The sequence below is a fragment of the Phalacrocorax aristotelis genome, chromosome 11 (genome assembly GCF_949628215.1).
Source record: "Phalacrocorax aristotelis chromosome 11, bGulAri2.1, whole genome shotgun sequence".
NCBI lineage: Eukaryota > Metazoa > Chordata > Aves > Suliformes > Phalacrocoracidae > Phalacrocorax > Phalacrocorax aristotelis.
In genome coordinates, this window is record NC_134286.1 from 17,261,500 (window position 1) to 17,289,233 (window position 27,734).

The 27,734-nt window shown below is 47.8% G+C and overlaps 1 protein-coding gene across 5 annotated transcripts; it reads right to left on the bottom strand.

Annotated features, from left to right (window-relative positions):
• Nucleotides 1-271: 271 nt before the first annotated feature.
• On the bottom strand, nt 272-26,609 carry TMEM255A (transmembrane protein 255A). Of its 5 annotated transcripts, none has more exons than XM_075107140.1 (9): nt 26,445-26,605; nt 21,940-22,082; nt 17,372-17,434; nt 11,742-11,831; nt 9,794-9,856; nt 8,694-8,782; nt 5,776-5,935; nt 4,330-4,473; nt 272-731 (listed from the first exon to the last, which is right to left on the bottom strand). In XM_075107140.1, the coding sequence occupies exons 1-9, from the start codon at nt 26,500-26,502 to the stop codon at nt 573-575; spliced, it is 969 nt and encodes a 322-aa protein (XP_074963241.1). In that variant the 5' UTR covers nt 26,503-26,605; the 3' UTR covers nt 272-572. The 5 variants fall into 5 exon arrangements, with proteins under 5 accessions (XP_074963241.1, XP_074963240.1, XP_074963244.1 ...); XM_075107139.1 differs by having other exon boundaries at nt 5,776-5,938; nt 26,445-26,604; XM_075107143.1 differs by lacking the exon at nt 4,330-4,473 and having other exon boundaries at nt 26,445-26,609.
• Nucleotides 26,610-27,734: the final 1,125 nt, after the last annotated feature.

The window sequence follows — 27,734 nt, forward strand, 5'->3', positions numbered from 1 at the left end:
CATTAGCACTAAAGTTTGAGACAGTGTTGCAGTTCCCCCCAAGATTTTTCCAGCGCGTAGGCTGTAACCAACAAGTGATGTGAGCGAAGTTCTGTGGCCCAAAAAATCCCAGCAACCGGAGCCCCAGTGCCAAACAAAACAAGCGTCAAGTCGAGCTGCGTGCAAGCACCCTCACCTTAAACAGACTGATGATGCTCTCCGGGAACTACGACCTTGGCTACCCTTACTTCAGCTTGGCACAAGATGGAGTAAGGCAGACCAGAATCTATCATCTGTGTTGTATCACTTTATTAAAAACCAAGGACTAGAGGAACCTCGTGGTAAAACAAGGAGGCTGGAATTTAGGCCACCCGCTACTCCCCGACACTGCAAAACATCAGCAGTATGTCCCCTTCCTCATAGTCTGTTGTTAAACCTCTGAAATAAGTCTCGCAAGAAAGCACAGTCCAACCTAACACTTGTATTTGCAATTATCTTCTGTACCTATCCTCCTGCTCCCTCCCACAGTAAAATATAAATACAAAATGTTCGCAATTATTTCAATGGCAATTTTTTTTTCTTTCCCACATTCTTTACGGTGTATAAGGTGGTGGCTTTTCAAAAGGTGGAAAATACGGTGGCGAGTAACGAGGCGGTGCGTTTGAGGACCACATATAGCTGGGAGATGGTGACATTGACTGGGGATCATCAGAGAGGCCAGAAGGAGTGGAGGCTGGAAACACGCTGGAATGCTGCAGGGAGAAAGCAAGAAGATTGTAATGTAACCACTTCTGAATGCAAAGGGCACTGGCAAAGCGATACGTCATTACCAAGCAGTGCGAAATTAACATTTCAAGGCTCACTTCTGGAAAACATTTGTACATACAAATTAGTATTCAAACATTGTTTCATTCAAGGTAAGCACAGCGTTTAAGTAACTTACATTGCATAATGAGACTCCTTAGACCTAAACTGAAGAAGGCTTTTAAAACAAACAAAAAACCCCAAACAAACAAACAAAAAAAGAATTTTCTCATCACTTCTGTGTACCTGCTGCATTTCACAGAGGCTGGACAACTGAAAACTGATGAGTCTCTCTCAAATCTTGTGTTTTACACATCAGCCAGTAGCAACAATGAACAGACTGCAGATAATTTCTTCTTACACCTCATTTTCTCTTCGTCACAAATAAAAGACTCCCAGAAATCAATGGTAACAAAATAATTTATTCCTTCAGTAAATAAAAAGCTTGAAAAGGTGGAGAAACAAAATTTGTGCATGCCTGAAAATTAGTTGCTCTCTAAAATACTGTCGTTATCAAAAGTACCTTAGGTCTAAAGCTGCAAGTCATACGGCACTGGCGCTTTCCGAGACCCGCACACAGGCTTGTTTTCTGTCCAGAAACAGGCCAGACAAATAGGCAATGAAATGCGGCCAGCCGCATTTGCTCCTCTGGCCACTAATACCCCGTGGTTTTATCCCTGACAGTCATGCCGCGCCCTGCGCTGCTGTCAGCCATCTGGCCCACCTGCACAAGCTGCCTGCAGCACAAGCAGTGTTGGATGGTGCTCGGTGGCACCGCCGGCATGCTGGAACACAGCACCCTTCTGCTCTGGCGCTCAGGCACCGTGCACCCTGTCACCACCCTTCGGCAGCAGGCAGGCACAGGCTGCAAATCCCAAGTGTGCCCAGATTAAGGGCCCCGGCATAGGGAGAAATGCGAGGAGGATTTGCGCTGTGCTGCAAGGGGCATGGGAGCGCACGCCGAGGGACCTGCGCGGGGGCAGCGAGGCCAAGCTGTATGTAGTGGTGACCATGTACAAGGTCAGAGGCGACCATGCCATTTTACCTTGGTGGGCGGAGGGATGACAGAATCTGCAGTAATAGCAGGTTGTTTTCAAACAGCATCTTTTTTGTGTCACTCCCCTAATGCCAACCTGTGACAGTTTATTAAGCGGGTATATAGACCATGAAAGCCCAGCCCGCTCATCAAGGACCTCGCAGAAAGCCATACAAACCATTCCCATTTCAAACAACCCAACAGCTCGTCCATCACACCCCAGTTCCTCTAAAGTTCAGTGGGTGGGAGCCCCAGACTGCAAAGACATTTGGAAAGGCACTGCTACGGCAACACGGCACCAGCACTCATTAGCAAACAGCCCTGGGTTTTCACGGTTACAAAATGCCTGTGCCTGGCTGCCATAGCCACAAGTCCTGGAGGAGAGCTGCCATGGCTGCAAGTAGACCTGGCTTGCACTGGCGGCAGGCAGCAGCCTCGCTTTGTTAACGAAGCCAGTGGTGGGGAAGATGGCACTAATTCCTCTTTTGACAGTGGGTGAAAGGCAGACAAGGCCACCACTCGCCTGTGTCCTCTCATCAGAGCCAAATGTGGCTCAGGGTCTGCAGAAGCCAAAACGTTGCAGGTCCGAGACTTCCTCAACCAACTGCCTCCAGCCAAGCGCACAGAATGAGGAGTAAGATACAGGCACTACTTCCACCAGGGCCCTCTCCTCCTGCCTGTTTCCCATCATGGCCCACTGCAAAGGCCTGCTGCCTTCCTCACCACGACCAGCTGGGTGGAGCATCATCAGCCATGGCAACGAGCGGTGGCCACTGCAACACCCATCAGCTTGTGCTCCTCCACAAACCAGAGAGCCAGGTCTGCCATTTTAGAGTTGTGTGTGAAAGCCAGGCTCTTGCAGGGGCACAGGCTTCCTTTGAAATTCCGGGGTGTTGGTTTTTTTTCCTGTGAAAGATGTGTGGGATGAGTGGGAAGCAGTGACTTGGCCAATTCTTGCACCAGGAGTGCAGCCTTCAAAAGGGATTTGAGAGGCAAGGCTGGGCTTGCTCCGTGTGCTGTGATGGCAGGGGAGAAGGTGTCAGAGTGGTACAGACACTGCTTGGGTCAGAGTAGGGCTCAAGGCAAGAGAGAGTCTCCACAGCCAGAGGCCTTAGCTAATGCTTTCATGCAGATGCTCAAGTTCACTGGAAGACAAGCAAGGCTCAGACTTGGAACTGCATTTGAAAGAGAGAGTTGGCTATTTTAAATTTAGATTACCTCAATTTACACCCAGCTTTTGTGCTGGCTCCTAAGCCAACACCTGTGCTCACAGCACTGATACACAGAGACTTTCAACCATCTGGCTGACATGGAAGCACTAGCAGAGCCCCAGCAGTACTTCTACTGAAAAGCAGGGCAAATCCACCCATGCCCAGCTCTCTGCTGGTACCGTGGCTGCAGTACCAACAAACCCGAGTTAAACGGCACTTGGTGCCAGCCAAGCGGCTGAGAAGAGGACTTTGCAACACAGCTTGGTTTGGTATGTGCTGAGATTGGCATTTTTTTAAGTGTAAAAAGTTATACAACACTAGTGACTGTCCCAGGTTGTGTTAATCTCAAAAATGAGTCACAAATCTGCATACGTAAAAGTCCCAGAAGTTCTGATGTAAGTGTTCAAATATTTCTAGGAAGCCCTGAAAACAGTGGTGTCTAGTGGCACTAGCAGTAAAACCAGGAAGCTTTAGGTTCATGTTACCTCTAATGCATGAGTCTCATGAGGGAGATGGTGGCTATCGCAGAGCGCACCTCCTGGTTGATGTCCAAGACCTTAAGCTCTTGTTAATAAAAAAAAAAGTCTCCAGCCCTGATGGTTGCAAAGAAAACGTACGATGTGTTAAAGTTATCAATCACCACCACTGTGGTAACATCCACCTGAGAGAAGAGCTGAGGAAATGTCCTCATCTGCTTCAACAAGCGAAAGCTGTCGTTGACAGCAAGGTTCACATGAAATCACCATTTCCAACAGCACAGCTCCCTAACTCAGGAGATGAAGGGATGCATTACAGCAGAGGTGATGTTTGCAGGGACCGTTCTTAGACCAGCTGAAATGTGTGTGGGGAAAAAAAACCACAACAGAAGAGCTTTTCAGTCAGTATGTGTCTTCAGGAGCTCAAATAGCTTGTTTCCAAAAGCTCATCTGTTTCTCTCAGACATGGCAGTTGGCCTAATAAAAACCAGCACCTGAACACCTCGCATTGCCTCTATCCTCAGAGCACTGCAGGTGCCAGAGGCAATGCCTATTTTTAACATGGCCTCTACCAGTGAACGATGGCGGGGGCAGGCAGCAGGTTCTGCTGCCTTCCCTTCAAGGACAGCTTTCAGAAAAACACTGCCTTAGTAAGAGAGAGCACTACCAAGGACCAATGCCGAGTAGGAAAGATTTGCTATTCTCTGCAGGAACGGGAAAATTAAATTGTGTGACTGATGGGAAAACAGGCCTCCAGAGTCCTGCGGACCGGCTGGATTTAACCTTGCTGCTAAACAAGAAAACGTCCTGTAACATTCCCTACCTGAAAGTCATATGCAGAGTAGGGAGGCAGGTGAGGAGTGCTGTGGTAATAGGTGTTGTAAGATGCCACTTGTGGCCTCGAGTAGTAGGACACCGAAGGGTGCGCATTTTCAACCGTACAGTTCAGAGTAGGGAGGGAAGGAGTCTGTTAAAACAAAATGAGAGAATCTCAGGCTGCTAACTAAGTCACAGAAAGCTGACACCTGAATGAAAGCAGAAATTATTTAAAAGAGCACTGAGTGAGTGTCTTTAGAGCTCAGCTCTGCCAAATTAGCAACTGGCAACCTGGTCCCCTCTTAGGCAGCAGGTGAGTCCCAAGGTCATTTCATTCCTCAGCCACCTATTGTTTCCTCCCAGATTCCATAGAACAAGCTGGCAGCAGCCCAGCGTATGCCAGTACTCAAACAAAACAACGGTTCAGATTGCATTTTTACAAGTAGGAGAAAGAATCCATTAATTTTGGTTAGTCTGTTATTCACTGCATTTTGAGGTCAGCATATTTCAACTCCTCTTATACTGCTGTTCACAGACACTTCTACACATCTTTTTTGCAGAGGTTTACAGGCTGTCTGGTGTGGATCAAATCTCAAAAGGTCACGATGCACAGCTGGGAATGTGCCTCCTGTTTGGGAAGATCTTGGTGAGTCTGAAAAGAGTGTAGGAAAGTTCAGAGTTCTGAAATAAGGCCCTTAGTGCAGGGCCCAAGATTTGTTTATAAGAAAAATGTATTGCCAGGACGACAAATGCACTTTTCTGGGTGCCTCTTTTTGTATTATTCCAAATATGTTACAAGAGACAAAAAAACCCCAAGTTTATCTGTTGATCTGTTCAGTTCTCCTCACTGACTTGTCCTCTGCAGAACAAAACTGCATGGAAGGTAACAGGCAGCCTGGTTACGTGAGGGTATTTCAAAGATCATGTTGTCAGAACAGCATTTTTTTCATTATCTGAAGTTTGCAGTCTTTCAGCTGGTTTTGGACTCCAGTTCACCCTCTCAGATTCTGCACTGTGAAGAAACTAGATGGAGAGTTTTAGCCTAACAGGGCTGTTTAAACAGTCTGTAAAGCTCAGAAGCTTACTACTGCTATAAAATCAACAATACATGAGCAACCACCACACATTTCCTTGTAGAAGGTCAATGCTATGAAAAGGAAGATCAATTTTTAAGAGAGAGCTATTATTTTTGATTTTTAATAATTCCTTTTGAAAATACAACCTCCCAGTTCTGTTCATTTTTTCTAATTGTGTTCAGGTGTTGACACCAGATCAGAAAGGTGAATCATTTCCACTTTCTCCTTACAGTTATTTCATGCCCTTCTTTCCAGCCTGACTGCAGTGATGCAGTCATTTGCACTGAGATACCAATAGCTGTTTTCATTATTATTTCTAAAAGGCAATTTGCCTGATTTGTTTGGTTTAATGCACGGAGAAATTGGTACCATCTTACCATGTCTTTAAAGCCTCCAAGTATCGCTGCTGTAATGATCCCTAGGAATAGCCCCACTATGTTCAGAATCGTTGCTGACCACAGCAAGTGGTAAAGGTGAATGATGTCCTGGCAGCTGCTGACATCAATGTATTCGTAGTAGCCTCCAGAAATCTCTACTCTGCTAGATTAGAAAAAAACCCAACAATAATGATTAAAAAAACGCACCACACATCATAAAACCTAAGCACTTCTGCTGGACAGTAAAATGCATTCTGTAATTTAATGATAGCCTGGACCTAACTACTGAGGGAATGGGCATAAAGCCTGCTAGATCCCATGCTTGCAGCTTCTGAGATCTCCCTGTATGACAATGGAGAAGACTGCTTGATCTGTTGTGAAACAAAAAAGTCCCGCAAGGCCTGAAAATACCTAAACGACCTTGAGTCTGAATCTGCCTCTTATTTCTATCATCTGAGATCTCCACAGAGATCCTGGAGGCTTCCCAAGGACAAACCGGTCTTGGAATTACCCAGGGAAATCAGTCTGTCCCCCAGGGAGCGGCAGCTGCCCCTCAGGGCAGCACTGGCTGCTCCTCACAGCCACAAGAGCAGCTGGGTGGGACAGGCACAGGGCAGCACAGCTGGCCTCCTGGCACCACAGGACTTGGCCACAGAGCACGTCCGACATCCAACTCGGCTGCCCTGCTCCAGCTGCCTGCCCTTTCCATCTCTCAATGGCATGGGCTTGCCAGGACCCCTGGGACCCTGGCAGAGAGGTCTGTCTGCTCATGTTTTTAAGCTTTTTCACATGCAGAAAAGAGACGGAGAAAACTCAGTTGAATCCACTTAGGTCATTATTTTGGAAAGGGAAGAGGTGCTCCTGCAACAAGTGGGCTGGAGTCTTGCAGGCAGGATTCTTCAGTAATGACTTCTCCCTGGCTGCTGCTTGGCGGAACAGGCTGGCCTTCAGAGTAGCTTACCAGATGTAGTGGGCTACAGCAAATCCCCCTTAACAAAACATATTTATCAGGGACAAACAACACTAAGGGCTTATGAATGACTTATCTCCCAGCTCACATATGGGGTTAGGCTCAAACTGCACAAGGGCTTTGAGGAAATGGGGAAGAACAGGCTCATATTTAAGGCCAAGAAGCAGGAGATCCAGGCTCAGCGCCACAGCAGATTCTGCAAGGCCTGCAGGAACCTGCCCCCTTTTGCAAGAGCCACCTTCCTTGCCTTATTACTCAGTTTTGGTTTCTTCTTTTCCTTTTTTCCATATCTTGTAGCAGGCCACTGCAGAAGACATTACAACGAGGGGACAGGGATTTCAAGCAGAATTGAGGCAGAGCATAATCACAGGCTGTAAAAACCTGTATGTTAGCCTGTGTGACCTCTGTATAACCTGAGCACATACCATGACTGCCTTTAACAATACAACCTGTATGTACTGTTTGCAAGATCTCGTTCCTATGGAGATGCGTGAGAGCATAAAGCTCTCAGCAAGCCTTGGTGTACCACTGAGAACATTCAGCACTGTGCAGATAAGTACAGCACGTACTTATCAGTGGGAAGGGGCTCATCTGATGCTGCCACATATGGGGTTCCCAGCATCAGGAGAGATGCAAGACTGCTTTCACTTTTTCTATAATTTCCATCCTTTACATAATATGTGAGCTAACCAGCCTTAAGTGTCTGTGCCTTCCTTACTGAGATCCCAAAAGAGCCAGCACCTCCTCAGTGCAGAACACTTGTGTGGCACTAAGCAAGATTGAGATGGTAACAACCAATCCTATATCAGAGAGGGGAAAATGGGTCAGAGGCAGGACCCTCAACCAGCTGGGGGGTGGGGGGGTGGGGGGAGAAAAAAGAAAGAAAAAAAAAAACGCAAAAAACACCAAAACAGAAAAGTTAGAAGTTTTTCTATTCCAATCACTTCTCTGTGTATTGCTCTCTGCATCTAGTAAAAAGGGATTGTGTTCTGTAAACTGTCAAAGGAAAGTGTGAGCTTCACCCCTCTGCAGCGGCTTCTACACAAACAAAGTCCCACAGAGACCAGGGATTTCCCTTCCCAGCATGCGGAACCACCCTGTCCCAACAGCAGCTTTTGATCTTCCTCCACCACAGTCAATGATTTAAGTGGGGGCCAGCCCAACTAAGTACTGTGAGAAATGCTAAGCCTGAAACAGCCCTAGGCAAGAGCCAGCACTAAAAAAAAATCAATTTATTAATTCCTTGCTGACACACATTAGACACACCAAATGCTATAAACAGCACATGCTGTAAATTAAGTTGGCTTAGGCACAGTAGCCACATCTAATGATGGTGTGATCAGTATGCAGCAGTGCTCGATGGGTAACCACCCTTCTGACTCATCTTTGCACCGTGCTGGTACACCCTCCAACCTCTTTTGACCAGGAAAGATACTCACTAGGCAGAGAGGACACTGATCTATGAACACGCAGCCTGCGAACTCTCCTCCCTGTTAGCAGGGTGGGGAATGAAACAGTGAGAAGGTGAGGAAGAATAACACTGTCCCAGTTTTTACATCTTCAATCTTCTAAACCAAAATAAAAGCCAGCGAACAAGCAATGCCAACACAGAACAATGGTGTTAGGACAAGGGACGCCCTATATGGGAAAAACTGGGGAAAGCACCAACCACGGAAGTAATGGAAACATTTTTCCAGCCAGGCTGGCTCCAGGCATGCTCACCCATAGCTGGGATGGCTTTAGTGTATTTCATACACCCCTTTACTTGGTTATGTTTTGCCTGGGATTCCCTGCGGCTAGCAACTACAGCTTCAGATCCCTTCCCACAACAGTTGTCATTAACTGATACTTTGCTCCTGACCTATCCTGGCCCTTCAGACACCTGCAAACCGGCATGACCACTGCTCGCCCTTCCCACGGCCAGGAATGGTATTTTTAGCTTACTCACTTTCCACAGTTGTACAGGTCACAGCAGAAGCAGGTGTTGGTTTTTATTTTCGGCGTGCAGGGTGCACGGCGCTGTGGGTGACAGATTGCCTGTGTGATCCCAGAAAAAAAAAAATACAAAGCATATAAGGACATAATCACCAAACACGGTTTCTGCTGCTATTTGGCCTGCTCTACATGTAGATTTTTGCACTGATCTCCAGATTAGCCCCAAGCAGATCTTTCTTTCCTTATCTTGCAGCACAGCTCCTACAAAGTACACAGTTATACTGGAATAAAGACACGCTACAGTAGAACAGACCAGCGTTTCCTTCCACCACGGGGAAGTCATAGATAAGCATTTGCCTGCACAGGAATGGGGTTATGCAACTCTTACAAGCAGCCAAGACCTTGCTGAACTAGCACCCCTCACCACACAGCAACTTAGAACAAAGAGTTGTCCATAGGATGATACAAACTGAGAGCAAGGTTACCATATTGGTGAATAACTGACTAAAGTGGTTGTCTGCTCACTCAGATGGTCTTCAGGCTGAAAAGAGAATGGATCCCAGCAATGCCACTGGGTAGTACTTACTTTGCACTTTGAGCAGGCATTTTAATTTGGAATAGAGTGGTTATTCAAACCGACTTAGGAACTCATGGGGAAATTTCAGAAACTCTCAGTGCACAGCAAAGGCAGCCAAAGATGTTCACGCACACTATCAGTATGCAGCAGGAACATCCACCCCCAATGGGCTTCTCTTTGGAAAAGGCAACAGACATCAGAGGTGCAGAGGCTGGTACATGTTGCTCAAATGCTTAGAAATGACTGCTGTCTAAACCCTCAACCCACCACCCTGCTCCCGTAATGAATGCACAGCTGAAGATCTAGAGAAACTGGTGTATTTTCCTCTCCCCCATCCCCTCTGCTCCACCTGCTCCTTCACTAACGTGGCAGTTCCAAGTGAGGAGCAATTCAATCCCTGAGTCCTCCTGGCACCCCACTCCCTCCTTGCTTTGCAGACCTCCATATACCGGAGCAGCAGCCTGGCAGCAGGTTCTGCCACCTGCACCACGAAGCCAGCCCCTTCATGGAGACAGCACAGCCGAACCTGCTCTCACCTCCGGTGGGGTCGTACTCTTGGAGTAGTACTGACATCGCCCCGCATACAGTGGCCTCAGATCCTGCCGACAAAAAAGCACCAGGCTTAGCACAGCAGCGAAATCAAAATCAGCTAGCTGGTCTGGGGAAAGGGGCCAGGCTTTAGAGAGACCCTGCTCTTGTATCAGCATCTCAATACAGTGGCTGTTAGGCAACATCCCCGCCACCGCAGCCCCCCTGAGCCCCAGGTGATGTTTAACCCCAGCCCTTGGAGACATGTATTTGTTGCAGTTAGCACGAGAGGAGCAGGCGCTTAAGCCAGGCTTGTTTGGGTGAGGGTGGCCACCCGAAACTGAATGATTCATTCCTCATCCCCCCCAGACACATCCAGGGCTGCAAGACTTGTTTCCGAGGGTTCTTCATGCTGAATCATAACAATTTCTTATTGGTGAAGTTGTCTTTCTGGGTTCTTGAGTGACTTGTGGGAAAGCTCTAGAGGATTACCAATGGTTCAGCCTGCAATCAAGCTGCATTAACGTCATGGTTTGAGGCAGCCTGGTCCCCAGGGCAAAACCTCAGTGAGAGCAACACTGGATGTGTATCCACTTCAGTGAGCCCTTCCCAGGAGCAGCTGCACTTGCTCTCAGGGCACCGGATCCAAAGCTCGGGGTGGCAGGGCAGTGGCAGGCGATAGGAGGGAATGCTATGTGCTAGTGTGGCAGGAGCACGTCTCCAGCAAGACAACATTCTTGGACGGTTAGGGGGTGAAGTGAGGCCAAAAGCACATCCATTCATCAAGAGGCAGAAACCAGAGCCCTCATCATCCCAACTGCTCAGCTCTGGCTGCCTCAGACACACAGACATCCCTGTGGCCAGCTGGGAGGAGGTGCCAGCTTATGCCATCACCCAACCTGTGAGGGTCAGCACCTAAAAATCACAGAGCACATCTGTGGGGCTCAGACACACATGGGCAGGATCAGGAGTCGAAGGAGCTTCACCTTTTTATCAAAGCTAGTGCTTCACATGCCCTCACAATGGGGGTCAGAAACGGCCAAGGCTCGCTGGTTGTATCCAGACAGACACCTCTCATGCAGCCGAGTGGAGCTGCCCTTTGCTCTGTCAGCAAATCCTGCCGTCCAGCCATCTCTTCTCCCATTGGAACGCTCAGGGGCAGGAAGGGTGAGCTGGCTTTACAAGGAGAATAATGAGCCAGCTGACACAGGGAGTTTCCACTTCATGGGTGGTTCTGACCTTCCGATATTCCCTTCCATTCTGATCACAAATAAATCCCAAATCTGTCTTTTTAATCCCAAAATTTTTTTTAAAAAGTTGTCAAACTGCAGAGTTGCAGGACAAAAAGAGATCTGTTTGCTGTTACAAATTTAAATTAAAAAGTTGAAATGGAATTATGTTTTTTCATTTCTATACCAATAACTGAAGCTTTTGCACATCCCACTGTGCTAGAGATTGGTCACGACAGCAGTAGCTTGTAATTTTTTAAGTCATCTAATGGAAACTGAGAACCTACTGCAAGTGCTTCCTGTTTATACTGTAAAGCTTTAATAAGCTTCGTATCAAATTGCTTCATTCTACTACAACTTCGAGCAGTTCAATCATCATCAAGAACTACCTCTGCTAATATCTAAAATATGATAGATGTTACTGCTCGTACATCGTCCCTCAGCAAGAGCTGTAATTCACATCACACCTTATAGTTTTGAGACTCACTAAACACATAAAGCACACACAAACTAAAGCAAAGTTTTAACATCTTAATGCTTGCTGTTAATTTCAAAATATTTTTGCAAAACTGATATATTTTTCTAAAGTTTATGATTTAAAACAGCATTCAGCACATGACATATATTTACAGGGTTTGATGTGGCCTGATATGGGATTACGGACACCATCACTTGTTCTCCTAGAGTAAAAGCATTGCAGAACCTGTGTTTTCCTAGAAGCACTTACTATGTGTCTGGCAGCAAAGACACCGTCTACTATGGCACAGCAGAACGCAGCAATGACGCCAAAGCTGATGAAGACGATCGATGCAACCAGCTGAGAAAGGAAAACAAAGCAAAGTATCATCTGCTTCTCCACAACCAAGCATTTCGTGCCCTCTCCACAAGGATACGTAAACCACAGTCAATAAGCGCTCAAGCAATCAATAACCCAAACATTTGCCCAGGCTGCACAGACTGGTCTCATTGAAGGCAATAGGCTGCGCATCTCAAAGGAGAGTGTCTGCTCCTGCAAGGTGGCAGGAGTAAGTAGCAGTTGTGCCAGACTGGTTCTCTGGGGACTTGATATTGTAATGCAAGTTTTTCCATGACCCCAAAGCGCTAAACTTAGGCTGAGGATACACCTCCTCTTCTGGCTGCTGCCGTCCTTAACTCTTCCCTGGAGGGAAAGGAAGGGATTTCTTCTCTCCCCATCCTGGAGAGCTGTGGGGAGCTGCTCCTGTGAACGCTTCCCAGGCTGTAAGGACACAGGACACTGCTGTATGTGAAGCTCTCTGGTGGGACTGCACCTTCAGGAAACAACAATTTCATGCAGGCTTAAGCACAAAGCCGTGAGGCCAGAAGACAGCTGACCAGCCTACGCCAGCAGTGTTGCACACTCTCACAGCAGCCTGGCTGGGCTCCTCGGTGCTGGGTTGCGGCAAGCACAGCCCACAGGGCCTCCTCCTGGCTTGGCGGAGCTGCAAGGAGAGAGATCTTCACCTTCAGCTCAAAGAGGGAAGTCAGACAGGTCTCATCCTCTTCCATTGGCCCCATCCTGCCTGTTCTTAAAATTAGGGTGAAAGCATTCAGAAGGTAAGCCAGCAATACCCCAACATAGGCGTGAAAAACAAAGTCTCTACTCTCACTACGCTGCTTTAAATACCACCTCTGCCAAAGTGCCACTGCTCAGCTGGGAGAACCATGCACAAGTGCCGACATCACCCCTCCTTGTTCCTGAGCAGCAGCTCAGCTGCTGCCAGTGGGCTCCAGACCAGCTCATCACACACAGAGCTCCCAATATGGATCCCAATCCTCCTCGCCAAAACACATCAGGGATATTGCCAGGGCCATGGAGGGAGGGCAAGTGCGGCATTCAAACACACAGGTTCACAAAGACGTAGCTTCGGCAACAGCAGTATTTGCATTTAAAGAACTGAAAGCTTTAGTGTGTTCTTCGTTGGTGGTTTTCCACTCCAGCGATCAGAGCCTTCAAATGTTGATTGCTGGCAGCTGTTCAGAACTGCTTCTCCACAAGTACAAAGGTGACTCTGGTCATTGGGAGCTTTGAACAATAGTAAAAATCACTAATAGCACAAATACAAAAATAACAGTTAGCTTAGCCAGCACTGACAGATATCTCTGGTCTCCTGGCAAGGGGCTGTTTGCATTGAAGCTCCAGGTGCTAAGTTTGCTCAAAAACCTTGGTTCCTGCCACTGCACAATGATCCAGTTCTCCAAAAGAGAAGCCAAACCCCTTGACAAACGCAAGCCAGAAGGATTCTTAAAGTATCTTAGTATTTTGAGGTTAATCACACTGTTTTTACCTAAACCTCCCTCAGTGAAAACTGACCTTCCTCCAGCAACACCCACTTGCAGACCAGGTCAGCTTAAGCAATGACTGGAGGTGCAAGAGGACTCACCTGGGACAGGGAAAATGGTCCCTGTGCAATTGCTTACTTCAGTTAGCTTCAAAATGAGAGAAAATAAAATGGTTTTCTAGATGAGGCAAGTATTCAAGACGTACGTTGTCCCACTGCAAATAAAAACTGCAGCAGTAGATAAAGCAGAGTGTGATATTAAGCCAATGACCATGCAAACAAGTCACCATCACCAGCAACAAGCTGTTACTGGAATATTAGATGCTGTGCCACAAAGTACTCACAGATGGCAGCAGGTGACAAGTTTTCCAGGATCAGGTCCTACGCTGGGTCCCTGTTTCTGTCAGCTGTAAACACTGGCATTACCTCCCCACTCAGACCCATACTGCCTCCACATCTCGGTCACAACTTGCGCTATCTGTCACAGCAGTCACAGCTTCACTACCACAACCAGTGAAGCCACATGGGAGGAAGAACTGCTTCTCACAGTCTCGGTGGAAGAAATGGGTTTTATGGCTTAGGTTATTTTGTAGCAAATTTAGTTTTCCTGTTTCACACACACATGAAAGAGGATATTCTCCCTAAATAGCATGACCCTTGCAGATGGGAACTGAGCCAAATGCTAAATATATACAATTAGGGTATCTGTTGGTCGCCCCTGCTTGCGAGCTGCTAATATGGTTATTTAAAGTAATACAAGGTTAATAATGATACTTTCGTAACAGTCCTACTAGGATACAAGGTTCTGGTGTTAGAAATGGGTTTGCTCACTTTATTTACACAGTTTCCTCTCCTTCAGCTGAAGAAAAGCCTGAAAACCAAACACTGAGAATTTATTATAAAGAAAATCAAACAGCAAATAAAACCATACAAATTCATTTTAACAATCCCACGTTTTTCAACTAATTTCAGGAGTTGCCAACAAGAATTTTGATTTGGGGTTGACAATACTGTTACTGTAGCAAGCAGAAGTTCCTCTCAAGAGCCCTGTGATACTAGTGATTTGTCTTTGCTCACCTAACCTCTGCCAAAGACAGCCACCACAAGTATCATTTGGACAAGAAAAGACAAACTGGATTCGGGGAGTGCAGGAACCATGAAGCAGGAGTGCTCTGGGCTGAGGTTCCCTTTAGGCCACAGGCCAGCGACACATCGGCTGTGAAGCTGTTGGCCATTACTTTTCCATGGCACGGATGACTGTCACAAAAGCCACATAAAAAGCTGACTCCTCGCTTGAAAACTGCTGAGTGGGCAGCTTGGGTGTACGTCAGAGCTGCCTGTGGTGCTGGCAGGCAGGTGGGCAGCGCCGCTGGGCAGCTGGCCCTCCCTGGGGCGACAAAAACTCTCCCTTACTTTGACAAGTGGGAAGTGCAGACGCATGGCATGAAAGCCAAGACACTTGGGTGGGAAAAATGAGAGGGCTATTCCTGTCAGCAGGCCGGAGAGAAGCCAGGAGTGCCGCTTCAGGTTAGCTCTCCCTGTCAGCCACTTGCTCGACTCCTCATGCTCCCCAGCTTACGGGCAGAGACAGCCAGAACAACACAGCAGAAGTTGCTTTTAGCTCTTCCTGCCATCACTGAAGAACAACTGTGTAACAAGCAACACCAAGACTGCCTTTTAGCAAACTAGGACACTGGGGAAGTTCACAGAAGATTAAACAAAAAAAAAAGTCCTGCACTGCCAGTGATATTATGGAAACACGTAACGGACAAAGTTGCCACTGTAAAGTGCTCCTGGGCAAGGAGGAGATGTGACTAAAAGCACAGGGACAATAAGCGACAGCTACTGCTTGTCCTCTCTGCGGTCACAGCAGAGACATGTTAGCTGCCAACCGAGGCAGCAGTGACGCAATCCCTGCAAAGCTGGGTCATGTGTGCTTTTTAAGACACAAAACACTGGAGAGATGAAATGAATAAACACAGGCTATCCAGGGCTCTTCAGAATAAGCAAACAAGTCAAGTCAGAGCCACGCTGTCATTCATGGGCACTCCTGTGAAGAATGCAGGACTGGCATAACACAATCATTGCTCAACCAGACCCTGACATGCTGCTAATACATGATGAGCAAGAGGACTGGAAACCCTGCTAGGACAGAAAGAACAGGACATGTTGCTCTTGCAGAGCCAGGGTGAAAATAAAATTTAAAAAATATCCACTGGAAAACCCACCTCCCCTGCACCCTGACTCTGAGAAAGGTAGTTTTCCTCTCCTACAGCAACTGCCTCGCTCTCTCCCTCACGCTGTTTGCAAAGCAAAGGGCAAGACAGCTCAGCCCAGTCCCTGGATTAGCACAAATTTCTCCCAACTCTCTCTGCAGCCTGGTAAACGTGCCTTAGCCTTGGTCAGCAGCACACCCTGCTAATCTGATCCCTGAGCCCCCCAGCAGAGGCAGCTCCACCCCTGCAAAAGCAGGCAGCAGTGCTGGGCCAGTAGGACAGGCTGCAAGGGACGGCATGATCCCCCGTTGGCGCCATGCAACCTCATACAAGGAAGGCTGGAGGGATTTTGCTGCCAGAGCATGGGGCAACCACTGGTGAGGGGGATTGAGGCCACTCTCCCAGGAGAGCCAAGCAGGGGCAGGAGATAGGCATGCCCTCGGGGCACTCCAGGAGCTGGACTGTACCTCTCCATATGCTACCTCTAGCCAGCCACATGCAGCAAGCAGAGAAAACAGGCTAGGAGACTAAGCTCAACAGCCTGCTGGGACTGCATCAGGTACTGACTTCTTTTAATCTCTCACTACCCACACCTTTTGCTAAATTCTCCCAAAAGACTTCCCCCACCCTAAGCCCTGTTACTGACACCTCTGAGCGCTACAGCTGCTACCTTCAGGCACAAGCAGGAAGATGAGGGGTTTGTGAAACAGCATCTGCAAGACATGTTTAGGGGCCATGAGAGACCCAGCAAAGTCCACACAAGTCTCCTGTGCTTGCCAGAGGGGATAATCTGGGCCAGCTCTGTCCCCACTGCATGGAGAGACTCCCTCCCACTGCAGCACATGCTCAGTTGTGATCATATCATAACAGCAGCACTGGTCTCATATGGTTTGTGCTTATCTGCATGTTCACTGCCCACCTGCTCTCTTCTGAACATTGCTCCCATGGGATGGGACACCAGAGCCCTGACTAGACAGTGGCTGTCCAGCCCCAGCACACAAAAGCCTCCTTGCAGCACGATGAGGGAACCAGAGTGCACTGTGGTCCACACATCTGGTCTAGCCAGCGTCTTCTGTGTTCCTCAAGTCCCCAACTGCTGCTTTACAGCATGCAAAGTTTCTTGGCTTTCCTTCTTACCTGAAGGGGCGTTTAGAAAAGAGGACCAGCAACACACGTGTTAATCAGCAACACTGGAGCAGTTGGTTGCTTTTCAATTACACCAGTCTTCATATTTTTTGTAATGTCGGTATCTTGAGTGACTTATTCTCTAGCAGAGAGCTCTGAGCACTCCTGTCCTCAGGAAGGACTTTCTGCTGGGCCCTCTAATGGCTTTCATCTCCAGTCTCCAGGCTGGCTGTTAGACTACCTGCTTGATCTTCTTCTCTATCCTTTGCTTAGAATAGAAAGTGGCCAAAAGCAATTTTTGCAGAGCCCCAAGCCTCTAAGAATTTATTTTAAAAGATTTAAACGAAATGTATTAGGTTTATGTTATTTACCATATTATGTACCACATACTGTGACAGCTCAACAGAAAAAGCACTGGCCATGAGTCTGTGAAACACTGACTATCCTGAAAACTCCGAACACTCAATTTCAAGCCCTTTAAAAAAATCCCACTGAGTTCAATGAGGCTGTGTATAGTCACTTTCTGCTTTCTTAAGCTTTTTTTTTATTATTATTTTAAAACATCAGGGTTAACAGTCTTGCTCTCCTATGCTGCCAGAAACCATCTCTAGTTCTGCAACACTACCCTGGAAGCATTAGGAAAATCAGTAATAGTCTTTACATACAAAATTTGATTAATTGTCATTTTTTCAAAAAAGGTTTTATTATGAACTTACCATTTGCCTTTTGTTTTCTATCAAGTTCGATCCAATTATTCCAAGAAATGACCCAAAACCAAGCTGAAAAACAACATACTGTTAGCGTTTAGATCAAGATGATATCCAACATATTTTACATACAGACAGAACACAATTCAATCCAGAAGCAGCAAAAGAACATAGTGTGGATGTGTGAGCACTCTTGCTTCAGCAAGTAATCAGTGGAGTCTCTCACTAGCTGGAAGTATCAAGTGTATCCCTTATGTGACACTAAAAGCATGTGTAGAAACCAAAAGGATGAGTTCTGAATCCCCTCCCCAGTGATGCTGAGAAATGGCTGGTGGATGAGGATATGCACTGCTGTCTTGGAACAACGCTACAAACACTCAGGAGCCTGCAGATGCAAACCTAGCAGGACCAGGCTTTTGTAACCTCACTGACAGCATGAGCAATCACCTAAGTTTTCATCTCAGAGAGTTTCTTGATATGAAGTATGAAATAAGGGAGAATTATACTCAGGAAGATTTCGCAGTTTGCTGCTGCCTTCTACTCCTCCCTCATTTCCAGGGGTGAGGATGCACCAACCACTCTTCTACCAGAAGAGCTCACACCAGCCCAGCCAACAGAATAAGCTACACCAGCAAAAGCATCTTTTTTTTCTGCCGTAACTGACAACGCTATTCTTATTTCAGCTCAGTGAAGTCAGCCAGGAGTGCAATTTCCCACCTCCTTTTTCCATAGCCTTAAAATATTTAGCTATGCTGAACAGAAGTTTCTAGGACAGAGCACACCTCAGCCAGGCCAGAAACAGGGACTTAACCAGGAACCATGGACTAGGGGGGAAGATGCAGAAGTACTTCTGTGTCACACTGAGAGAGGTCTTTGATCAGTGTAGAGCATATCCAACTCCACTTCTGTGGGTTGGCAAAATAAGAAATGCTGGAAAAGTCCTACCATTGGACTGGTCATATTAAGCAGGTACAAATCCAGTCAACAGACTAGGGGGGCAGTGGAGACCCAGGTGAGAATGCCAAATAACTGTCCAACTCCTCAGGAAGGAGAAAAAGGCATGAGACAAGCTGCAGTGATTCAAGAATGAGTCAACTAACCTGGAATCAATATTTTAAGATCCAGGAATAGAAAACAAAGGTTTAATAAGTCCAATATTAACAAGCAGAGGCACGTGCAGAGATTAGCAAACATAAACGTGATGAAAAGTTGGGTTTAAAACTTCTCTCGCTCTGCTTAAGCCTGGTAACATTTGGTGCAGTGCCGCAGGCAGCAAGGGCTGCTGGCTCAAACGGCAGGGATTAAAGCAGAACAGCTGATCAGGCTGCTGCTTCTCGGCTGCCTGCCTTGCACTCTGAGCTCTTGGAGACTGTTGTCCCCATATCAGGGACAAACTGCCATGGTGGGAAGCACAGCAATGAGGCCAGGTGCTGCTTAACTGTGGGGCAGCGAGCCAGGGGACTGCTGAACTGCCCCAAACTGATCTGCTGGTGCTTCTGGGCTTATTATTTTGCTCAGATTGAGCAAGCAACAACTCCCACCTTCCCCAAGTAACAGGAGTTTTACAGCTCAATTCCAAGCCCAAAACCTGGGAGATGCAGGCATTAACGGCAACATGGATCCAGGCATTATATTCAGTCTGGTGATGTTTAGCAGCAAGGGAGTTGTGTGGCAACACACAGCTAAGGCAAATGCCCAAGAAAAACATCTTGTGCCCTTTGATCCTGATCCAAGATACTTAAGAGAAATGTCCATGTTGTGTTTCAGAGCAGCCTCAAGCCAAAAGGTGAAATACTTAATGTAAGATAATTAAAAAAGAAGAAATTGGAGCAAGTTTGTACATCCAAGAGGTGAAGACCAAATAAATCAGTGGATTCTCATTAAGTAATGGGAATTCTCATTGCATTAATGGGAAAACCACTCCTCCTGTGGATGGGACAAAGATCTTAGTAATCTGCATCAACTGCCTCACTTATTTGCTGGTGGATATGATCCCCTGGGATGCCTGTCTGAAAGGAGGACAGGACACAAAATGAACATGCTTTTCCAGAGTAAAGCCCCAGGCCAATATGCTCGGCAAGGAACCATTACAGAAGGGGTTTACCAGTCAAAGCCTAAGAAAGGTCAGCCATTTGCAGAGATGCTGGAAGCTTGTGTAACTCAGAGACAACATACTCATCTCACAGAGCCTCTCTTCCATAAGGATGCTTGCCCCCTGTGCCTGCTCGCTACTCTTGCCTGCTGAGCATCACTGTTACACTCTGGGCTTCCCAGGCCCAGGTCAGTCATCCAGCCACAGCCGAGGATATTTCCCACAGAGGCACAGACGGGGCATTCACAGACGTAGTCATGAAGGTGTTGGTGGTCATGGAGGAGGGTGAAGACAGCCTGGCTAAAGGACATGTCACTGCACCCTCTGCATCAGCTCCTCATTGACACAACTGGACGAACTGCTCCGTTTGGGAAAAAAACCTCAAAAACCGCGAAAACCACATCCAAACAAAATTCCATTGATGCATGGAAGGTCTCCACTGCCTGGTCTGTCCTTCCTCAGGAGCAGAGGCCTGGGAAGATAATGCCTTGCATTAGACAGCCGCTTCTTTGTGTGTTTCCTCCTCGCACAAGAGGCATTTGCCCAAGACTCAGAAGTTAAAGGAGGAAAGAATAGTGTATTAGGCATGGCAGGATGAGACATCTGATGTCCCATGAGATAATCCCATCCATGGATCTGGTCCACACATGGAGAAGTCACCCAGCACACAAAGAGACTTCTGGCTCTATCTTTTCCTTACCGATGCAGGGTACTCAGGGTATGACTAATGATGGAGCACCATTAATGGTGCACAGAAATCCCTGAAGGAGATGCACTCAGGCCTAACATTCACGTGAAGTTCTGGATGACAAGATTTGCAAAGAGCTGCTTCTTCAAGGCTCTGGAAACCACCTGCTTAGGGACAACTCACCAAGCACTCATGCACCACAGCAAGCCCTTTTTCCACAGTAAAGGGAGAAATCCCAGCTTGTTACGAAACATCAGCTATTTTAAGCACCTGCTGAAGCATCCATCAGCACACTGAAATGTTTTGCTGTGCAGGGGGACAGGCGAGGTCGTCACACATTTCTACGCAGCAGATTAATGACTGAGAGGGGGAATTTGGTGACAAACACAAATTGTCCGGGTGCCCCTGAATAAAGTAATCCAACGTCCTTCCCAAGTCCAGGAATTCATTAATTCCTTGAGTAGACTGGGTCTTACACAAGCATAAGCGACGCTGACATTCCCAGAGCATAAATAGCACGGGAGACGTCAAGGGGATGTAAACAACACGCTCTACCCATCTGGACCAGTCCACAGGACCTGCTCTGAAGCAGGAGGTTCAACCTGGGCTGAGAGAGCATAGGCTAAGCACAGAGAGTTTGAAGCCAGCCCGTCACCTTTCTCAACACTTCTATACTTCTCTTTAAAAAAGATCAGGCCTAAATGCAGGAGTTACTGGGACAAGCCAGAAGAACAATCTTAAACCGAAGAGGCCCAGCACAGTCTGTAACAACATTCCACTAGTGGCTGTAAAGGGGCTTTCTTCAGTCATAGAAAAGCTTGTCCACAGAGAAGTATAAACCTCCCCGAGATCAGCAATGGGTGGCAAATAAATCAAACAGCGGTAAAGCAAGAAGTCTCCACCTAGTTATCTGGACTGGCTTTAAGCCTCCAAACCAAAACGCACAGCACTCCACAGCTGTTACACCGGGATCCTCTAGTTGGGGAGCTGCAGTTACACGGAATCTGCTAAGGGCTGCAGCTCAGTCCTTTTCGTGCTTCTTTTTGACCATGTCTCAGACATGCATGGGAAGAGACCAGGACTTGCTTTCCAGCTTGTGTTAGACCACTGCTTGTGCCAGGAGGTGCATGGTGCACTCGCCCCTTATGCTTCTGCAGGAGGTTATACATCTACTGGCAAGAAGGCTGGGCACCAGCGGTCTTCTCTAAATTAAGCCATTTGAAGCTACAAGATTGCCCTTTCCCATTTTCGCTGGTTGATAACTAAAAAGAAGAAATGGATGTGATAGCTGCTTTGATGTGCGTGCTCCCCTGGCAAGCTGCCACAGCTATTGCTAACGTGCTTCTCCTCAGTCAGGGACTCAGAATCATTAAACACTTCTGCAAGTGAACTTTTATGACCACGAGTTCATGTGAACAGTATTTCAAGACCTGGTCCCTCAACCGTTCTTGGCACCTACGGTCCTTCTTTGCCTTACTTCTGCCTGGGGTCAATGTGATGCATGCAAACAAAGAAGTTCTAAGGTTGCTTTGACTGACATAAGACCTATTTATCTGTCTCACCATTAGCTCAAAAGCATGTTATTACCTAAGCTCAGAGGAAGCTGCCACTTGGATGGGATTTTTGCATGGGAATGAACAGCAGGTGCAAAACAATAATAAAACAAATAAATCAAACGGCAATGAAGGAGCTGAGCATAATATTCAGGACAAGATCACCCTTTATAACATTTGCAGCATTACAAGGGACTTTGTAGGCAATAAGTTTTCTAGACCTACCTAGGAGTTCTATACTTACAATAACCCCTGGGTAATAACCTCCAACAGTCACATTTTGGGTTCTTGTTGTAGCAGCTAGGCCCACCGTTAGAATTAATACTGACACAATGAGGAGAGTCACAGTTACGTAGAGGGAATTTCTTTTTCTTCTATTGAACGACCCTAAAAACACACATACACAACAGAATTTGCTGATTCCATCTGGGGACAGTCACGGTACCACAAATTTCTCTTCCCACCGCCAACCACACTGTGGTAAATTTTCTTTATTCTAACTTGAAAATATTTTTGGGTTTGGCTGTCACTTTTCACCTTCACTGACATGCTTTATCAAGCATTACTAGGGCATCTGAATCACATTTACTTATTATTGCTCTGACATAGGTGAAAAGAGCCTTAAGACCCATAACTTTGCAAAGCTCATTTGGATACCTTGGAGCCTCCAGTTCCTCTGGCCTGGGGCAACTGAGCTAATGAGGAACACTATCATTAAGCATTTATGTATTTTCTGATATGCCTACCTACATCAAGCTAAATAACCACACTGTATGCCACTTATTTTGAGGGGGGAAATCTTGGTTCTAATCATATCATAAGGCATCCACAATTTCCCACGTAAATGAGACATCACCAGCAACAGCCACTTTTCCTCCTCCTGTAGTATCATCCTCTACTTTCAGCAAGGACCAGGTATTTTTAGATGCTTGAATAATGAATTTGTGGATTAGTAAAACTCATCTACAGCTGCCTGATTATGTTTTTTTCCTTTTATATATTTATAGATCTCCCAAATGAGCATAAATATAAAACTGATTCCCATCAACCAAGAAGAAAGCTGGCTGCAACGTTAAGCTCAGCAACATCTTTAGGCATGTTTGTTCAGTGCGCGCTCTGCCATCTTTACATCACTTTGTGGAACAATGCTTCTGATTATATTTCATATATTACATAGACATAACCCAGCACCTGTGAGAGCAGCTGGTAGGATAACGGTCCCCTGCCGTGCTCCCCGTGGGCTGCTGGGGCCACCCTGAATCCCATCCCTGCAGCCTGGGCTCTCCAACACACGCCAGGAGCAGGCAAAGGTAGTTCCCACCCCAGAGGCTTGCAAGCGATGTGTGTGCTACCAGCACTTCTCAGAGCATTTCAGAGAAGGGCAGGGATGTGCCCCAAGAGCAAGGAGCTGCTTCCACCATTGCTGAGCTTATTTGCTAAAGCAAACCACGTTGGGAACCCCCATCTGAGGTGTTCAGGGGCTCCCTGACAGCCTGTATGTGGTGAGATGAAACACCTGCAGAAAGGCTGGGAGGAAAGACCCAGCCAAGCCAAGCATGACCTCTTTGCCCAAATTCTCCAGAGAGAGGAGCACACCAGGCCTTGCTAGGTAGCATTCTGCCTTGAAGGTTATGCCCCAGGTGCCCACAGGTCCTGCTTTAGGGTCTGTGCCCATTTGCTGCACAGCTAGAGAGACCTTTTTACCCTAACAGCTATACCAACGAAGCCATATGGACACACACTAGTACAAATTATCTCCCTTCCTCTGCAGGGATGGCTGTCCCCAGGGAAAAGGGCAGGAGCTCCCCGCTGCTTCTCCACATCCACTCCATCCCGACCCACCAGCCATGCTGCTGGCAGGAGCACTCCCTCTCTGTGCCGATCCATGCTCCAGGCTGGCATGGCTGCCATGGGCATGAGGCTAGATCATTTCACCCTCACAAACCAGATGAGCGTGAACCCATAAATAACTCCTAAACTTGGGGCTTAAAAGCCCAACACGAGAAGATGAAAGAAAGGCAAGAGAGGTTTACAAAGAAAAGCAACACCCTTTTTGACTGACCAGTGTCTCTGGAAGGAAAGCTTTCCACCCACAAACCTTCTGCTCATGTCCCAGAGCACAACTGTGACAGCACCACTGGAACATCACTGGGTCTAAAAGCAAGGAGCCTGACAGCTAGTTAGTCCTTAGCTAGAATTAACAGCTTGACAGTTACTAATTTCAAACAAATTAAATAATTGCCGGAGAACCCTAAGATCCAGAGTGGATCTTTCTTCAGTGATCCTTGGTTTTCATGCCATTTTTTACAGGATGGAGACAAAGGTACCCAACTGTTTGCTGCAGGTTGCATTTGGGGTTAATCTTTTTATGCTCCTGAATCTGCCAAATAAGTTAATAACATAAAATCTAGACTTATAAAGGATACAAAATTCATCAAGATATTAGGCCATTCTGTATGTATTGTCTCCCAAATACTATAGCTTGTGCCATGCTCCAGTTCCAATGTAATTATTTAAATGCAAGTGTCACATAAACATCTTAAAAATCTAAAGTATTGGGACCAAAAGTTTAGTTGAACAAAACCTTAGAAACTGGAGAAGAAATTGCGACTTCTTACATAGATTAGTTCTGAAAGGAGAGAAGGAACGAACCTGTCTTGCTTACACACATAGTAGATCACCAAACTTCTGATTACTGCTACAGTTTGGCTGGCAAATGAGCAGAAGGTACGGAATATATGGCTGATTTTACTTACACAGCTTAAACTCCTTACGGTTAGGCTGTGTGGGTGTGCAGATGTTTGTGTGCTGTGCAAAACCACCCTGCAGAGCACATCCGAGCTAGCGTCATGGGTACACGAGCACGGCGTTTACTCATGCGAAGCAGCATTCTGCATTTCCATCAGAGATGCTTCAAAAAGTTACAGTGAAGAAACCTACAAAATGTGCTATTTTCCTCAAACGCAGAGTATTTTGTAATAGCACTTCTGCAGGAAAACACTCTAAAAGAAGCACCTTGAAACACTCTATGGATTCTGACCTTATTTCAGAATCACCACGTTTTCCACTCTCACATTTCTACGTTGTTTCCCAGCTCACAACTGGCACACACCAACATGCAGTACAGAGCGAAACAAGGTTTCCAAATGGAAAATTTCTGAAAGCTTTTCAATATTCTTCATAGGATAAAACAAAACAAAAACCCACAAAAAATAATAAAAAACCCACAAAATGCTTTTATTCCAAGTCTTGACAGAACCACCCATAATCTTTTAACTTTATATTGGCAAGAGATAATGTGATTACATCCACTTCAGCTCTGTACTAGGACACTAATTCCATTTTTTCTTTCTCTGAAAACATGTTTTGTTACATGTATATTGAGAAAGTGGGTTTGTACTTCTGTAAGGATGCCTGCAGCTGCTTCAGCATACATGGAGCCATCCTCAGTGTCTCTACTGATAGCTGCTGAAGGGCTGCCCTGGCAAAATCTTCTCTCTCAACACCAATTTTTGCTGAAAGCATCCCCCATTAGATTGTCTTCTTCTTTGCTACTGAGCTTGGTACAGCTTTACAGACAGAAATGGAGCTATGACATCTTTGCTATCTCTGCTTTTAAGAGAGAGTAATAGCCTTTTCTCTGTGATTTACACAAATTAAATACCTCAAAACTTGCAGTGCTTACCTCAACGTGAGTATACAAGGTGGTTTGAAACTCTGGGCTTAACTCTGTGAGGAAGATGTATAGAAATTAATGCTATCTATAGTCTGGCTATTTCTTTTGCTAAAATGGCACTCAGAACGTGGACAGCCTTCAGAAAGATCATTTTTATTTTAAGCCTCAGAAACATCCTCTTACTACAGTTGCCATATATAAGCCCACTCTAAAAACAAGGTTGTAGCAGGTTTTTCCTTCTTCCTTTCCTTTTTTTACTTTAAAAGTCTGCAATAACACATATCTTTGTACTGCCTCTGATCTGCTTAGGTTTTTTCCTGATTATCAGAAGAAAATAGACAAGATAGTACAGAAACAGCACCAAGTTCTCCATCTTAGTCTTTTTGGGGGAGGAAAGCCACAAGCAAAGAATAAGTGCGAACTCGCCCAGGGAAGCCAGCTCTAACTTTTACCCTAGGAGAACCCGGGGCAGATGGCACCAAGCGCTTCTCGACCCCAGGCTGGCTCCTTTTGTTCGTCTTCTCTGCTAAAAAAGCATTTTTTAAAAAGTGTGCCAGATGTGACCCAAACCGCGCCAGATGTGACCCAAACCGCACGAAGGGCCCCGTCGGCAGACCCAGGGGAGAGGGTCTGCAGGTGTCTGGGCGGCTCGTCCCCTGCTGGGATGGGCAAATTGCAATTAGCAGCCGGTGCGGAGCGGTACGAGGGATTCTCTGACCTAATTCCGGAGGCGAAGGAGGCTGCGAGGGACGCGGACGCCCTTCCCGGGGCCGGGGCCGCCTCAGCCGGCCGGGGCCGCCCCACGGGGGTCTCTGCCGCAGCCCCACCCACACCAGGGCGGCGCGGCCCCAGGGGCTCCGGCGGGAGGGGGGCATGGACCGTCCCCCTGCGGCTGAAACCGCGCCTGAACGGCGGCGGGGCGGGCGGCGGGGTTCGGGGCCGGCCCAGCCCGGGCTGCGGCGGCGGCGCCGGCGACCCCCCACCCAAAATGGCCGCGCACCCCCGGCCCCCGCGCGCCACCCCGCATCCTCCCGGCCTGGCCGGGCCAGGCCTCCCCTCCCCGCCGCACTCACCGACGGAGTCGGGCAGGGCCACGCCGCCCGGGCGCTGCTGAGTCAGGGACTGCCGCATGCTGCCGCCGCCGGCCCCCGCCGCAGCCCGCCGGGCCACGGCGGCGGACAGAGCCCCGGCAGCGGCGCCGCCGCGCCTGCGCGCTGGGCCGGCAGCGGCGGGAGCTGCGGGGCCGCCCCGCACCGCCCGCTGCCCCCGCCCGGCGGCGGGGCCGGGGGCGGGCCCGTGGCTCCGCGAGACGGGCTGGGATAAGCGCAGCTCCTTCCAAAATGGTTGTTTACCCTCCCGCCGGTCTGGGCCCGCACGCGTAGCCGGTACCGTTCCGCGGGAAACCGGCGCGGTGATTGTGCCCCAGAGGGGTTTTGGGCGGGGGGGATAGAGATCCTGCCCCATCTCCCGGAGGCTCCCGGCGTTGGAACCCGCTGCCGGCAGCACGGCCGGAGGGTCTCAGCACCTCCCTGGTGCTTCGCCTCCCCTTGCCCGCTCCCCATCTTTCCCCCAGGCCCTTTGCACCCCAGCAGCTCCCACCCAGCCTCCAGCCCTGCTGCTCCAGGCCATTCTGTCCTTCACCAAACTGGCCCATTTTTTTGGTGGTTTCAATGCTCTGAGGTCTCTGCTTCGGTGGCAATGTGTGTTGCTACCTGCGCCCCATCCCACAGAGGCAGCACCCCCAGGAGACCCTGCAAGCTCCCCACGTCTCCAGCCAAGGAGCCAGGGCAGGCCCTCAACCTGTTTTCCATATTGTATCTGTAAAACAGGGATAAAAGCGTCTTCCCAGCAGGCTTCGTAATTGCTTGTAAATCACTCTAATGCCCTGGGCTGAGAGGTGCTAAGTGCAAATCATGTAATTATTTCAAGCCAAAGCATATTTCATCAAGTTAAAAGAAACTAATCCTATCTCTGCTTCAAAAAACCCCACACTTTTATTGGATAAGAGCCTAATTACCCACTTCTCCCAGGAGAAAAGAGAAAACGTACACTGACAGCAGCGCAAAAGGCAAGTTACAAATGCCCGGATCAATTAATGGCAAAGAACACATCCACCTCCAGAGAAAACGGTGGTTATTTACCTTGGATGAACTAGAGGAGCCCTGTGTTCCCTGCCTCTGCCCCCCTGGGCAGCGGGGCCCCTTCCTGCTCGTTACCCCCAGTCCGTGCCGGCGATGGAGGGGAGAGGTCTCAGCTCCCTCCTCCACCCTGTGCCAGGGCCGGGCTGTGCGGCAGCACAACGCTGTGACAGGGCGCGTGTGCTCCCAGGGAGCTGCTGGTGCTCCACAATTGCCCAGGCCAGG

What these genes read in the sequence shown, in the direction of transcription:
- TMEM255A (XM_075107139.1), bottom strand. Translation starts at nt 26,502, where the DNA reads ATGCGGCAGTCCCTGACTCAGCAGCGCCCGGGCGGCGTGGCCCTGCCC. An exon ending in GACCTGTACAACTGTGGAAA is followed by an intron (nt 5,939 to 8,693) that starts GTGAGTAAGCTA and finishes TTTCTAATCTAG; the next exon opens with CAGAGTAGAGATTTCTGGAG. An exon ending in ACTCTGCATATGACTTTCAG is followed by an intron (nt 732 to 4,329) that starts GTAGGGAATGTT and finishes TTCTCCCTGCAG; the next exon opens with CATTCCAGCGTGTTTCCAGC.